Consider the following 15435-nt stretch of genomic DNA (forward strand, 5'->3'; position numbering starts at 1 on the left):
ATATATTTGTATATATGTGTAAAATTCACTGGAGTTTTAGTCCAAGTGGAAGTTTGTTGGGTTGTATGTCCAAAAACTCACAATTTGTAATGTTAAACATATTCTATTATCAATAAAGATGTTATCGACGTTTATTCAATAAAACTGTTGCTAAATATGTGAATTGCACTCGTAAAGACTAAATCCAATAAACTAAAGATCCATGGCTATTATTTGAATACATGAACTTTACATGGAGACATAAGAGTGGATCAAGTTCAGTAAATAGCCAAAATGGTCTATAATATATGAATAAGGCTGGGTATCTTTTTCTGATAACATTATCAGTTGCAGTTCACTTTGTAGTTGTTACAATTTGTTGTAAAGTGCTATAAACGAAGTGATCCTGATTCGTTCATGTATTAACATGAGATGTGAGGGTGTCCTATGCAATGAGTTTGCATAAGATCGGACTAACAAATAAGTCACTTTTACTTTATAACGCTGTTTACTATTTAAGACTGACTATTTCAAAGCGATGACCTAGGTAACTTGACCTTAATCCTAAGCTAACTATGAACTCTTGTTTATTCCTTAGATTTGCATGGGTGAGGGTTGGCTTAACAACGCCGGCTCAATAAGCCTCCCATTTTTAAAGGTAAGATTGGCTAGATAGCTGAGGACATAGGGTGCAAGAAGGAATTCACTCCTACCCGCTTTTAGGGATAGTAGAGAGGTTGTTCCCTTAAGTTCTGACTCCAGGTCTTGAATAAGGGGCCCTACCCTCTTATTTTCCAAAATGGGACTCGATTTAGTGATTGGATCACAAATCAATTGTTCATTAGAGGATTAGTGGGACTTAAGAAGCAAGATATAATCTTAGAGGTAAAACAACTTTTGATCTAGTCGTTATTACGAACAATTTGTGAAGGGTTGACTTACTAATTATGGTTATATCAGGTGGACATAATATATCTACAGTGAGGGGAGTGCAACTACTGGGCTTTAATGGAATGACCCGATAGTTGACGAATGGTGGTTAATTAGGTTAAAGAGTTTAGCCAGTTAATCTCGGATCGTTGGAGTCCATGATCTGTAGGTCCATGGGATCCCACTACTAGCTCATATCGGACTAAACCTTAGAACAGTGTGACGCACAAATTTGAAGTATTCAAATTCGGTTTTTAGAGCAAAGCATTAAATATATATGTTATATTTAACCTAATGTTTAATTGTTAATTAAACATAAAGAGAGAGAAAATAGGAGATATTTAAATAAGATTTAAATATCAAGATCATGAATAGGGATTCATATTAATTAGGATTAGTGTTGGATTTAATATTAAATTAATTAAATTGTTTAATTAATTATTTAATACTAATTTACTTTTAAAATTGATTATTATAATTAATTTTGAAATTAAATAGAATTGGTCAAAATTGCATTAAAAGTCAAAATTATTGACTAGGTAAAAAATGCAATAATTGTTGACTTTTGACTTTGAAAGTCAAAAAGTCAAATTTGTTGACTTAAACATTTTATAAATAAAGAGTAAGTGGTGTTTTCGTTATTTTAATAAAGTGAATTCTTCTTAGTCTTAGAAAGAAAGGTACGATTCTATCGTGAAGAGGCCATCCTTTGTCCTTGAAGATATATTTAACGATCTCATACAGGTATGTCTAGATTTGGTTGAAATGTATGTCCCCTAGGCTCTTAAGATTCCTTATGGATCTTGGACTGGACCTCGGTGGCTACCGAAATGGTCATCGTCACCTATTAAGGATTCGACATTCGGTGTATCAGGAGCTAAGAAAACTCCCTTTCACCTGGAGCTTTTTGCAGCCTCTCTATAGGATAAGGCTTATTTATTTGGTGCTGATGGTAACAGCCCGAGCCCGAGTAAGAACTCTAGACTATGACCATTTTCAACCAATTTTGATTTTGATTTTCTTTCTCCGATCCAGTTCGTTTTGTCTTCTTTCCGATGGATCAACCCTATGAGATCGAGAAGGGATTCCAATTCTGTATGACAACAAAACGAACATTCGCTGGACGACCAAATATTGAATGAAATGTTGGCATGGGGTTTCGAAAATTTCAATTCCATTTCCAGTCTTTTTCAATTGAAATTGATCTTGTATACACCGATTGAAGCAGATGCTGGAGCATCCAAACAAACCAATAGAGGCAGTAGTGGCAGAGACAATAGCAAAAGCACTAGTCTCCGTTGATCAACTATCAACAGGGGAAGCTGCATAGGTGGCAGGAACTTACTAGGGTTTAGATACCAATTCGTAGAGCATTCGTTTACCTCTCCTTAGGGGTAGAGAGCTAATAATTTCTCTTTATATATATGACAACCAAAGATGTAAAGAGCATAATCACTCAACCAAAGGCGCTGAAGGAGGATATTGCAAGTGGTCCACTCTCTCATCTACAACAGTGGATTAACCCGTTGTCCAAATTGAAAAATCTTTTACAAAATAAAGCGTGCTAGCTCATGCCCATGTCTAATTATTAGATGAAGATGAAGTGTGCTCTAACCCGATGTCAGAATAACAACTGTTAATGAAAATGTGGGATAAAGGGTCCAAAGCCTTTCTTCCAGAACCTTGATTACCCTAGTAAAGATATCTCACGCAAGGAAGAAATCCCCTTAGGAGAAATGGAAAAAATCGATGTTATTTCATCTAGCTTGATAACATCCAATTCCACTCAAAAAAAGGAAGGGGATTAGATTGTTCTAACCGCCCATGTTACGCGAATATCTATTTTTTTGGGGGTACCCGAAACGCGTCCTTAATCAGATGCCACTTTTCAGGAATAAAGAAAGCAATAGCTGAGAGAGACGATGTATCTTCCCTCGTTGTAAGATTACTTAAGGCTTCCTTCAATCCATTCGATAGCCTCTTGTCTTCTTACCTTAGGAAAGCGAAAGACATAGGCTTGAAAGAAAGAAAAGTGAAGACCAATGAAAATGGCTATCCATATAGTTCCATGGCAGTCTTAAATACAGTAGAGTCAGAGGCAAAAGGATTTGACACAAGTTGAAGCTAAGGATCGACAGAAAGCTAGGTGTGCTTCTCCTTTCTTATCTTAAGGAACTCGCAGAGTTAACGAGATCTCGCTTAAGGAGATATATAGCCAAGCGATTCACCACACCAATAGGTGGGTTTAAAGATAGTAAGTAAGAAATTCCATAGAAGGCACCGCTGGTACTTGTGCATGCTTATAATAGGGAAAGAGCTATGAAATGCATTCCCTGCTCTCCTGAGGTCGAAAGAACCTTACCTGCGCTTTGGTGCTTTTGGCTATGCCATGTATTCAAAACCTTAGCTACTTTACTCGAAGTCGAAAGTGAATTGCTACATTAACATCAGCCGCTGCCACTGGCACTAACATAAGATCTAGCAAAGCACTTTTGTGAGGTGGGTAGCTTGTAACGTAAGCATTGTAGTGGAGCGAAGGGCTTTGGTTTAGAGGGATAGAGGGGATATGGGTGAGCTTGAAGCAGGGAGTCAATTAACAATACAACGAGGCCATAGTTTACTAATAAGAACTATTGTGACTAATATAGCTACCCGGCCACAAACAAGAGCATCTTTATTAGATATCCCCACAATGAGAGCTATTAGCTTAGCTGGAGTTTTGCTTGAGAGTCTCATGATATGCCGGGCCTTGATAGGGACCTTGTTGTGGAATATCGATTACCCATTAAGGAGGGATACAAGCCATATAAACTACCACCGAGGAGAGTTCTTTACTGTGAACCTGTTATTCCTTCTTATTGATACTTAGTAAAGTAAAGCTCCATCTCATTTTTTAAATCCTATAAGCCAGAAGAAAGGCTATCTATTTAAATGACTCCTGCATTTTATGTGAAAGAGTGTTCTATGAAAAGTCTTTCCATTCGATATCTAGCGAGCCAATAGATAGGTAGGTTGCATAGTTTATTAGAGTTCCAACTGAGTTATCTTACCCAGCCTCTTAGCTTCCTTTTCAAAATAGCGCTTCTTGATACCTTTGGCCTAGGCCGAAGATCATTGGGAAGGAAAGATATTGGTTGGGAGGGGGCGCATTCCATTATTCTTCTGGTTCAATTCCATCTGCTTGCGAACCAGAGACTGAAATATTTTTTTTGATGAAGAATACTAGAATAAGGAGTTTGCTTAATCTAGGGGGAGTTCCCTGTAAGCTTCTTCACTATATGGAGATGAAGATGGAGAGAAATACAACTATTTACAGTGTAGGAGTATCTGATAGAGGCATTCAACACGTCTAGGAGAAAGGCTTAGCCTAACGTTATTGGCGGGATTTATGTTACAAGTTAGTTTCCTAGGAATTAATATATTTCTAGTCTCATGTGAAGTGTCAGATTTGCCTTCACTTTTTTCTAGTCAAGTGAGGTAGTCCTCTCCTAGTCCTTCAATTATCATCCTTCATAGCAGCCCTTGTAGTTAGCAATCTTAATAGTAATAGTGAATAATGCCATGTCTTGATATTCTCACTCCTGAAAGCAAGTCAAGCCTACACCGAGCGGGTCGAAGACCTAGCTAATTTTCTTACTACAGGGATAAGAAAAACCTTTACCCTAGTAAGCTTCCTTTCTACCCAAGAAAGCTTCTTACTCATCTCACCTTAAGGCAGGAAAGAATAGGCAAGATAATGTGTACCCCCGTAGAGGTAGAAAGTCTAGCTCTTCTTCTAGCATCAAAGTAAACAGTATAATAAAAAAGCAAAAACCATTCATATTCCTTCCCGAATCTGGAAAATGAAATACTAACAGTTACTCAAATAGCTTTAAGTAAATGCTTGAACTCTTTTCCTAAAGGTTATTCCTCACATACGAGGCTTAGGTTTTTTTTTCCTTAACTGGGAATCTTGCCCAACCCCGAGCAAGGGCCTAATTCACGTACGTAAAGGGAAGGGTGGGGTAGGTCTTTCACTTTTTTTCTTTTTTACGTCAATAGATGAGTGAAGAGAAGGGACGAGACACCGATAGGCACGAGAGGAGTTCCTTCCAGGAAAACATGTAATTGAAGAAAATCAAAACCATGTCTGGACTTTTTTCTTGTAAAGCTTGGCTAAAAGCCTGATTTTCTTAAATATTGGCTAGCTCAGATAAACATTCTAGCTATTCAAAGAAGGCGGTCCTGAGCGGATCATCTTCAGATTCCATAACAGCACGTCGGGCGGCTATTCAAATGGATCCAGTTCCTGCCTGCCTGCAACCCTTATTGGGAATGGAATCCTATCGACTAGGTACTTTTAGACCAAAAAGATTTAAGCAACTTTCACTATACTGGTCTGCTTCCTTCTTTTCTTTTGAATCAAGGAAATGATTCAATCTCGAACTGGGCCTGACTATTCAGTTGAAGTGAGAGTTGGTTCAACTATCGAGGATAGAAATTTTGAGGAATTCTAAAGTTGCTCGAACCTGGTGAGAGGAATTTTTTCAAGACTATTGTCTTTGTTAGTAAGTGGATCGGAATGCTAACGGCGAGGTGCCAACTAACCTTTGACCATTGACCAAGTGAGTGGAAAATGCTAACTATTACATTGCTAAGTGTTGTCTTCATTTGAAGACACTTGCCTCACTAAATCCCACGTTGAGTTAGTGGATTTTTTAGTGTTAAGTTCTCATCAAACTCAAAATTGCATGTTTTGCATGTAATGGCCTTTAAAAGGAAGAGTTTCTTGGCCATAGTAGAAATTGATGAGATTATTTGGTAATCTCATTACAATTTTATCTCAAATACTTAACCTTTTCCTCTCCAAATTAGTCATTCACCGGATTCTACCATCCCGTTCTAAGGCCAGAGAATAGTCAAGAGGACTCTCGTGGTGGTATACAAATTGTTTGTGAGGAGATTGAAGCTAATCTGGAGAAGTTTTGGAACTACAAAGGTTGTATTTCTTCTTCCCCTTTTATTTATTTTTGATTGCATGTTTATCCTTTGTAATTAACCTAATTAGAGTACTTTAGATCCGTTTTTCTTCCGCTGTACACATGTTCATTCCATCAAATCATGTGGTTTCATTAAGGCTTGTGATTGAATTAAATTTTTTGTTTTTCCTAAATTTTCATATTTGGAGGAAAGACGAGAGCGATGAAAATGGTAGGATCAAGAGGGAAGATAGAGAAAAAGAGAGAAGAGGGAGAAACCATAGATATCTACAAAATAAAAAATAATTTAATAAAAGGGACCGATTGCATCAATTAGTAAACCACATTGGTATAACTAATCAAATTAAAACATCATGGATGTAATTGTAACTAATCTTATAATTTAGGACGATTTTTGCAATTTTTCCTAAAAGAAAAAATAAAAATCAATCTAAGTATTTAACTTTTGAATACGATGGGAATGATACCTAAATTAGATTAAATTGGACCAACCAAACATGTATTGCTCATATAAACCGAACCAAGTGAGTTCTACAAATTTCAGAAAGAAAAATTTCCACTCTTTTGATTTTTCTAGCTTGTATTCCACGTATGATTGGCAACAACAAATTGATTGTAATAGAAATAAAGGTATCGAATTCAAGCCTGTTTGAAAATTGCGATCGGATATTGATAATGGAGAGCTGACCTCCTTTCTCCCTTTACCCTTTGTTTTTCCCCTTTCTCTCTTGTTCGCTCTCTTCCTCTTCTTCCTTCGAGCTTCATAGGGCTCAAATTTCCGCCATTTTTGTATATTATCATCACCATCGAAACCCCATTAAAACATTTTTTCCATATTCTTTCATCTTCTTTTTTACTGCCACCATTTTCATCCATTTATTCAATCAAACCCTCCCCCTCTTCACTCCTTTTCGTGATTCGCCGGTTTCTTTGACCTTTTTTTAATCCGATGATCGTGCCCCACTTGCTTGATTTCTGATTCAGTGTTGTTATCGTGTTCTTGTTGTTGCTAGAAGTACTGTAGATCGAATTTTCTTATCTGGGTTGTTGCCATGTCGTGATTTTTCTTTATCTGAGGTTCTCCACGGAGTCTCGTTTGCGGAGAAGGTAATTAAGTTCTGTTTCTTTTACTGGTTCTTGTTTACTTTTGATAGTTTTTAGCGCCCTTTTCATGTAGATTTCTACTTCATTATCTTTAGATTGCTTCTTTTACAAGGAAATTTGTATTCTATCTTTATGTTATGGTCGAAACTTTCGTATGTTATTGTATTGATTGTCAAGAATATTATGGCGATTAGGGTTAGGCCATTCACCCGAATGGAAGGGTCTGGTAGCGACCCCGACTCTCATAGAGCTGCTTCCACCAGTAGTTCAAGGAGGTTTGGAATGTTAGCTGCCTCGAATATTATTCAGGCTCCGCTTTCTGCACTATTAGAGTACTCGGGTCTTCTTCGTGGCCGCCCAAGTCATCAAGAATCCGAGGCATTGATAAGTGCACGATTACCTTCGGGGTTTCGAGACCATCTTCGCAGCCAGATCGAAGAATCTTCGGGTGCTACTAATGATGGAGAGGTTTCAATTAGGATAATTGGGGCAGGGGAACCAGAACATGGTAGGGATGGTGCTGGACTAGTAGTTGGGCAAGCGAGGGAAGGTAGCGGTCAGAATACGGTGTCTTTGCAATCTGTTTCGGGGTTGGCATCTGTGACCTTGGCGTCGGAGCTTAGCCAGGGTGAGTCTGCTACTGAACGTGGTGCAAGAGAGGGCATTCCTCAATCAATAAATGCAAGTGCTGATGGAGATGCCTCGGAGGCAGCTGGAGGAAATAGCAGGGATTCTTCTTATCAAAGGTATGATATTCAACAGGCTGCTCGGGGGATTGAGCAGATTCTCCCTTTTAGTTTTCTTCTACTGGTGGTCTTCATTCGACAGCATTTGCAAGGTACTTGCCTTGACTTTAATCATAATTTTAACTTACTATGGGTCACCAAATATTTATTTACTTCAAATTTAAATTTTCATTAATGTGGCTAGTTTATGGACAGTAGCCAGAAAGATTTGGACAATCATGAACTGCTGCATCATCTTTATGGAGCAAGCATATGTGCTCTCTAGCTTTATTTCCATTGGTTGTTTTCTATAAGAAAAAAAAGCTGAATAGAGTTGACTGAAATATTATGGGGCTTTTGATAATCAATGGATTTTAACTCTTATGATCATATGGTGACCTTCCTATTACCAAATGCAACTGAGAATAGAAAAGCAAACAAACTAATGGGTAGAAGTTACAAATTATCGACTTGGCAAAACAAGCTTCCAATATACAATCAATGTCATATTAACAGCAGCGAAAGGTCAACTTATCGAAGTCAATCAACAATTATACCTCATTTAAGTTGCTAAACACTTTAAAATTTTGAACTGAACTGCATGAAGACAGGAATAGATAAATGGACAAATCACTAATAATTAAAATTGATTTTTTTTTGCATAAAGATAAATGTGAAGCTCATATCATCTATATTATCATGATTTTTAAGGGTTAAAATAAATTTTAACTGATCAATTTAGATGTAAAGTTCCCCTAAATCTATGAACAAGGATATTAGTTTTTTTTGTTAGATTCTCGAATTATGTGCAGTGTTAGTCATTTTTTTTGTAAGATTCTTGTATTATATTGTCTTTTAACTATTTTTATATCAATTTATGGTCTTGATGCTAATTATTGGTCATTTTTTTGGGGGTTTTATGGTCTTGATGCTAATTATTAATGTTTAAGCATCGTGGTTTTTATGCAAAATTTACATGCGTTTCCTTGAGAAATATTTACGTGCTTTTATGTGTATATTATATTGTAACTCAGATGTACTTAACATCATCTTTATCAACCTAATCTAGTTCACAGAAATCAAAGCATGTAAATATCTTTCCCTTCAAAAATATACTTCAACTACTAATTCTTTTTCCCGAAGAGTTACTTATGTCAATGTAATTTAGATGTTGAACAACAAAAACATGGAAGGCAGTAAATTTTTAATTAAAATTAAAATTCAGAATGAAAGAAATGAAAAGAAGTAAAATCAAAAGTCTCATCTTTAATCAATATTTGAGACAGAACTAATTAATAAACCTATGAGAGATTTTTTAATGAAATAAGAAAAAAAAAAAAAATCTGTACATCATTGGTTATAACGTATAGATATAGAAACATTCAAGAATGCTCTCCTTATTTTGTTTTGACATTTATAGAAGATTTAATTGTTCTAATATTACATGTCTCCATCTGATGTTGATATTTGCTCCCTAAACTTGCAGGCTTCTTTGTGACTATATGGATTGCTGCTTTCATGTACAAGTCAAATGATATTTTGCGAAAACAAACAGCTTTGAAGGTGTGTTATGGCATATTTTAATGTTTGGGATCCATATCTTCTTTGTGTGTGTATTGGGGGAGGGAGGTTATAAAATAGAAGTGACCTTGGATGTAAACCATCCTAGGTTACCCTAGTGGTCAATAAGTTCCAATGTGAACCGTAAATGGCTTAAAGAGAATGCAATGGCTTAAAGAGAATGAGGTCAAACCATGATGGCCACCTACTAAGGATTTAGTATCCGAGTTACTTATCATATATTATTTTTATTTTTATTATAATTAATAGCCAAGCTTTCATTGAGGGGAAAAAATGATTGTATACAAGAGCATACAAAAAAGAGACCCACAAAAGACGGAGGTAGCCTCCAATCAAGTAAGATAAAACTAAATGTATAATTACAAAAAACCTTCATAATGGATTCCCACAAGGAAACATGGAACCTAGCAAAGGACTAAACATTCTAAATGTTCTATTTTCCTCTCACCCCCACATAATAGCACATACTCTTGCTAGCTAGATTCTACGAATTGCTTGACAACCAAATGTGAATAGAGTTAGACGGTTGTCTCATGAGAATAGAGTTGGCACATGGGGCACTTAAAAAAATAAAAATATAAAAAGATTCATTATTTATTTATTTTATAAAAAGAAGTAAAGAAGATAAGAAATCTTGCCATTAGGAGATTACAAGGCCTATGGGGAATATATAGGCCTACTTCAATATCCCACCGCAATTGTTGGTTGTTCATATTGATGATAAGTTAACCTTTATTATTAGGTATCTTGAAGAGTCATGAAAGTTAATGCCTTGGACATCCTCAAATCTCTCCTTCCCGCTTAAGTCACCTTAAACAGAAAAACTTTGAGGAACCTGATCTTCCCTTTATATCAGAGGATTGATGCATCTTGAGCTAACTTTCATAACTATTTTTCTTTTGATGCGATAGAGCTACAAAACTATAATACCTACCTCCAGGTTTTAGCATTCCCTGCCTTATCAATTGAAATTAATGAGATTGGACCTCCTTTCCGTAAAACTCTCATAGAGCTCATCTTCAATTTTTGGCCTCCATTAAGAAGGATAGAATAGCCGACATCATATATTTTCATGGTGGTTGGATTTCTTTTTCCTCTTTCTGAAACTATTTGGCTCATTTCTCAACAATTCTGCACCCATAAATTCCCTGTCAACACTGTTATAGATTTTTTTGATGCTATAGTTAACACTGTTGTGACTTGGTGTAAATGCTCCCCATCTCTATAGCTATTCCAGTCTGGTCACTTGTAATCTCTCTATTGGGGCTTCCCCTTTTGTAATTTCATTCCCTCAGTAAAATTGTTACTTATCCCAATAAATAATTAAAAAAAGGAACAAAAGAACGTCCCAGTCAACACTATCATTTGTCTTCTTAAGATTGACTACAGAGACCAGGCCATTCACAGGGTAGACTTTCTTATACGTAATCGTTCTGTGCTTCCAGTTAGGGTCGGATGCAAAATTTTCCTCCTGCAATGAATCCTTCTGGTTATCAGAAATAGCATCCTGAATCACTCTCCTTATTGGTTTGGCTAATACCTGATCACTTTATATATGGCAGTGACCAAACTTGTCAGATTGCTTTCCTTGGAATGGCATCAATCTTGCTGTACTATTGTTGTTGTTTCTTCTTTATTCCATTTTTCAAAACGTGGGTTTTGTTGGTTCCTGCAGGGAGAGAGAAAAATCTCCGTTTTGGTTGGCATTTCTCTTGCATTCACTATTCATGTTATTGGTGTGTACTGGTGGTATCAGAATGATGACCTTTTATATCCGTTGATCATGCTTCCTCCCAGAGCGATTCCTCCCTTTTGGCATGCTATTTTCATCATCATGGTGAATGGTAACCTTCTGTTGAAGATATTACCAATTTCTACTGTATGTTCTCGATGATCATAATCTATAACTGTTATTGTGACAAAGAAGTGGTCTACTATGCTATGCTGCCCAATCACATAATTTTCTGCATATCATTTATTTTCTCAATATTCTCTGAGTGATTATTATTTATTTATTTTAATACGAGTCTTAAAGTTAAACCACTTCATTCAATAAACAAAGAACAAAAGAGGACAATCTTACAGGCCAATAGTAAATTTGTATGAGTTAGAGTTGAAGGCATTATCACAATCATTTCTTCCTCGTGTTTGTAAACTTTGTTGCCTGTGCTTCATATTCCTTCTCTTATTGTGTGGTTTTTCATTGGGGTGGCAAATATTTCTTCTTTGCTTAAAAATGAATATTGTGTTTACGTCAGTATCTTACCAGTTGTGATATTGTTTTTAATTATCTTTTCTATGCGGCACACACTCCCACCTACCTGCTTATGATAAAAGGGCTTTTTTGAAAAAGGATTTTCTAGGACTTCCATTCATTTATTTATCCACATTCATTGAATTAAAAGCTCCACTGTATTAAACTAAAAACTGGAAGTGTATGTTCAGCAAGATTTTTTTCTGCACTTCTGCCTTTCAATTTACAAAAACAAATTATAAATGTGCATAACTGGTTTGGTGAATTGTATGCTTTTGTGTTGGTTTCTCAGACACTTTGGTCCGTCAGGCAGTGATGGTGGTCAAGTGTGTTCTATTGATGTATTACAAGAACAGCAGAGGCCGCAACTATCGTAAGCAGGTGAGGTAATTTAGAAGTTGGCTCCTGTTTATTCATTAAACTCCTTTTTTGAATCAGTAACAAATATTCATACAAAAAGTGGACTTTTGCTACAATGCTATTCTTTAATTGAGCTCATAGTTGACTTCTCTTTAAGATTCTTTTTTCCTCTAGTGAATAAAGTGGCGACTTTAGAATTTGTAAATGTTTGTCAGTTTGTGAGAACGCACTGTTAACATTCACATTATCTCCAGGGTCAAATGCTAACTTTAGTCGAATATTTGCTGCTACTGTATCGTGCCTTATTGCCTACTCCTGTCTGGTATCGTTTCTTTTTGAACAAAGAGTACGGGAGTCTATTTTCGTCACTATTGACAGGACTGTACTTAACTTTCAAACTCACATCTGTTGTTGAAAAGGTATGTTTTCTAATTCTTGTTGGACTTATTTTTACGATTTTAGTGAGTATTTTGTCACTAGATGGTCTCTCTTGTCTGTTATCTCCCTTCTCTATCTCATTTCTTTTCTATGCGAATTTCAGGTGCAATCCTTCTTTGCTGCTTTGAAAGCACTGTCACGTAAAGAGGTGCATTATGGGGCATATGCAACGTCAGAGCAGGTAAATTGGATCTCATTTATGCATGCCTTTTTCCAATTGACCAAACTTTCTTACTGAAGGATGCCATTTATGTTTTCATTTTAATGCATTTTATTTTATTTTTCTGGGTATCCATGAGTGTCTGGGCGCATCTCAACTAATCTCAGGACGTTTGCATTTTATGAAAATTTGAAGGTTTATTTTCTTATTATTAACAAAAAAAAAAAATCAATTGAGTTTTGATAAAGCAACTGGGGATTAATTTTAAGCCATAAAATCTGTTTTGTGGGAATATTTGGTAGGAAAGAAAGCAAAAGACCTTTTAGGAAAGTCCTTGGGAGGAGTGGAATGAAAAGTCTTGCTGAAGGCAAGCAGCTTTGTGGAGTGCGATCCTAAGTTCTCTTTGTATGTATGGCATGTTTGGAAGTGGCTCTAAATGGATTAAAATCACTAGCCATTTTCAAAAGTTACTTAGAAAATGTCTTTAGTCATTCGAATTCCATTTTTAATAGTATGTAAAATGTGTTTAAAAGCGTAAAATTTAACATTGAATTGATTTTGAGTGGTTAAAGGTGGGTTTTGGAGTGATTTTAAACATGACAAAACTGATTTTATCTGTTTCAAAATCACTTCCAAACTTTTTTTTTTTTGACGAACCCAAACATGCACTTGGTCATATAATGTATATGTAATTCCCAAATATCTTTAGCGGTTGCAAAAGAGGTGACGGTGTATATGGGGCTCATATAATGTATATGTAATTCTCTTCTAGATTTTGTTTTTTGTTTTTCTGTGTATGTGTGTGTGTTAACCATGGACTGAACCATAAGTTCTTTGAGCAATTGAGCCGTGTGCTCATGTTAGTGTCATCTCTTCTAGTTTCGGGCAATTTTTGTCATGTTTTTTGCCTTTTTGTTTCTCTCAGGGGTTCCTTCAAACTTCTCCTATAGGGAGTTATTGGATGCCGCGATATTTGTAACTTCTTTTTTAATAAAATAGGAAGGGAGATAGCAAAATGTCCTTGACATCTAACTTGTTATTTGCCTAATGCAGGTCAGCGCAGCTGGTGATTTGTGTGCTATTTGCCAAGAGAAGATGCATGCTCCTATCCTACTCCGATGTAAACACATATTTTGTGAAGATTGTGTCTCAGAGTGGTAAGTTTATTGCACGAAATCCTTGCATGCTTGAATACCTATCACAATCTGTGTTCTACATAATATTAAACTATTGACTCTTTTCCAAGAGGATAGGGTTTCGATTTCAGTATCTCATCACTATTGGCTTCCTCATTTTATGGTGTGGAGCCTTAAAGTTCGACCATGTTGTGATGTTCAATGGTTAAATTACTGCATCCATCATTTTTCATGTGTGAAATGAAAGCATGCTTGAGTTTTTGCTGGAATATTTTTAACACCATCATTGGATTGTGATAGTCGCATGTTGTAGTCATAGCTTAGTGGATGAGACATGATCTTGTTAGGACTCTGATGATCTTGTTAGGACTCTGATGCCAAAGATAAATAAGGTAATTAGAACTTTTTGTTGTAAGTAGATGGATAGAGATGGGGGAAGACAAGCCAATATTCCGGTGGTTTAATCCTGAGCGAACTTGGGAGGGTCCAATAACCTATTTTTTTATCTTTCATTACAATTTTCGAGTCTTGTTATCGAGTTCCTAAGAAGATCTCAATCAACACTAGAACTTTTTGTCCCACTTCTATTAACCTAGACGTCGGAACAAAAATGCCCAAAGAAAGGAGAAATGATGGGCCTGGGGGCATATGTATATGCACGTGTTCTGCAACATACTTAACTTTAGTGTTCTTAATATATTGTTCATGTCAATGTCAATTTCGAATTGGATGGTGCTATGTGCAGGTTCGAGCGGGAACGAACATGTCCATTGTGTAGGGCTTTGGTTAAACCCGCGGATCTCAGATCATTTGGTGATGGATCAACAAGTCTGTTTTTCCAGGTTTTCTAAGCCATTTTCTCCAAGCCCCTCAGAGACATTGTGGTTTGAAGAGCTGAAGCCAGCCATTGCATTTTTACCTACACAAATTGTAAATCTAACTAATACTGTGTAGCTGCTACCCTGGAGGAAGCAAAAGACTGGCGCTTGTGAACTCGGAAAGGCGAATTCGAAATCGACATGTATACATAATAGTCCTTTTTATGCTAAAGCGGAGGATGGTGGATGTTCGAGAGGAGGGGTTTAACCCTTGTATGCAAATATTATGAATTATGAGTTTGGGGTGTAAATTTAATATACCAAAGCCAGTTGCTATGTTGATTTATAATTTTAGTCCAAAATGCATTATAAAATGAGAATGTTTTGGACTTCTAGAAATTGTTATATACACAAACAGAATGTGAAACACGTTTTTGGCTATTCAGTTTGTGCCTTGTGGATTTGAAAATGAAGGAAATGAATATGATGAATTTTTAGAATGGGTGTTAACAAGAGTGTAGCTCAGCTGACATATTAATCTCGTTCCACACTTTAATTACAATATCTTTGTAAAAAAAAAAAAAATAGAATTGGATAATTTGAACATTTTTTATGAACCCATCTCCAATGAGATAAAAGTATTTAGGTTAATTTTGATTTAATTTAGACCAACATAAATATAGTGTTGATTAGAAAGAAACTCTTCTCCTTGAAGGTAAAATTAAAAAGCTATATGTATCCTTAATAATTAATTTTTAAAGTTATTTCATTCAATAGTTTATTTAGGTTTTATTATTGTTGTAGCAAATTTTATAATACAATTTCCAAGTCTCAAGTATATTTTATTTTGTATTATTAAGACCCATTTGAGTACCATTTAGTGTTTGATTTTTGTTTTTAAAAATTAAGTCTATTTCATCCATATTTCATACAATGATTTACATATTCTTAAGTACAATGATTGAATTCTT

The 15435-nt window shown here is 35.9% G+C and overlaps 1 protein-coding gene across 1 annotated transcript; it reads left to right on the forward strand.

Annotated features, from left to right (window-relative positions):
• Nucleotides 1–6353: 6353 nt before the first annotated feature.
• LOC120073180 (RING/U-box superfamily protein) lies at nt 6354–14974 on the forward strand. Its single transcript, XM_039025848.2, has 9 exons — nt 6354–6995; nt 7187–7830; nt 9204–9280; nt 10974–11142; nt 11845–11933; nt 12167–12331; nt 12454–12531; nt 13564–13667; nt 14392–14974. The coding sequence occupies exons 2-9, from the start codon at nt 7206–7208 to the stop codon at nt 14495–14497; spliced, it is 1413 nt and encodes a 470-aa protein (XP_038881776.1). The 5' UTR covers nt 6354–6995; nt 7187–7205; the 3' UTR covers nt 14498–14974.
• Nucleotides 14975–15435: the final 461 nt, after the last annotated feature.

This window comes from Benincasa hispida, chromosome 3 (genome assembly GCF_027475165.1).
Source record: "Benincasa hispida cultivar pf3 chromosome 3, pf3_genome.v1.1, whole genome shotgun sequence".
NCBI lineage: Eukaryota > Viridiplantae > Streptophyta > Magnoliopsida > Cucurbitales > Cucurbitaceae > Benincasa > Benincasa hispida.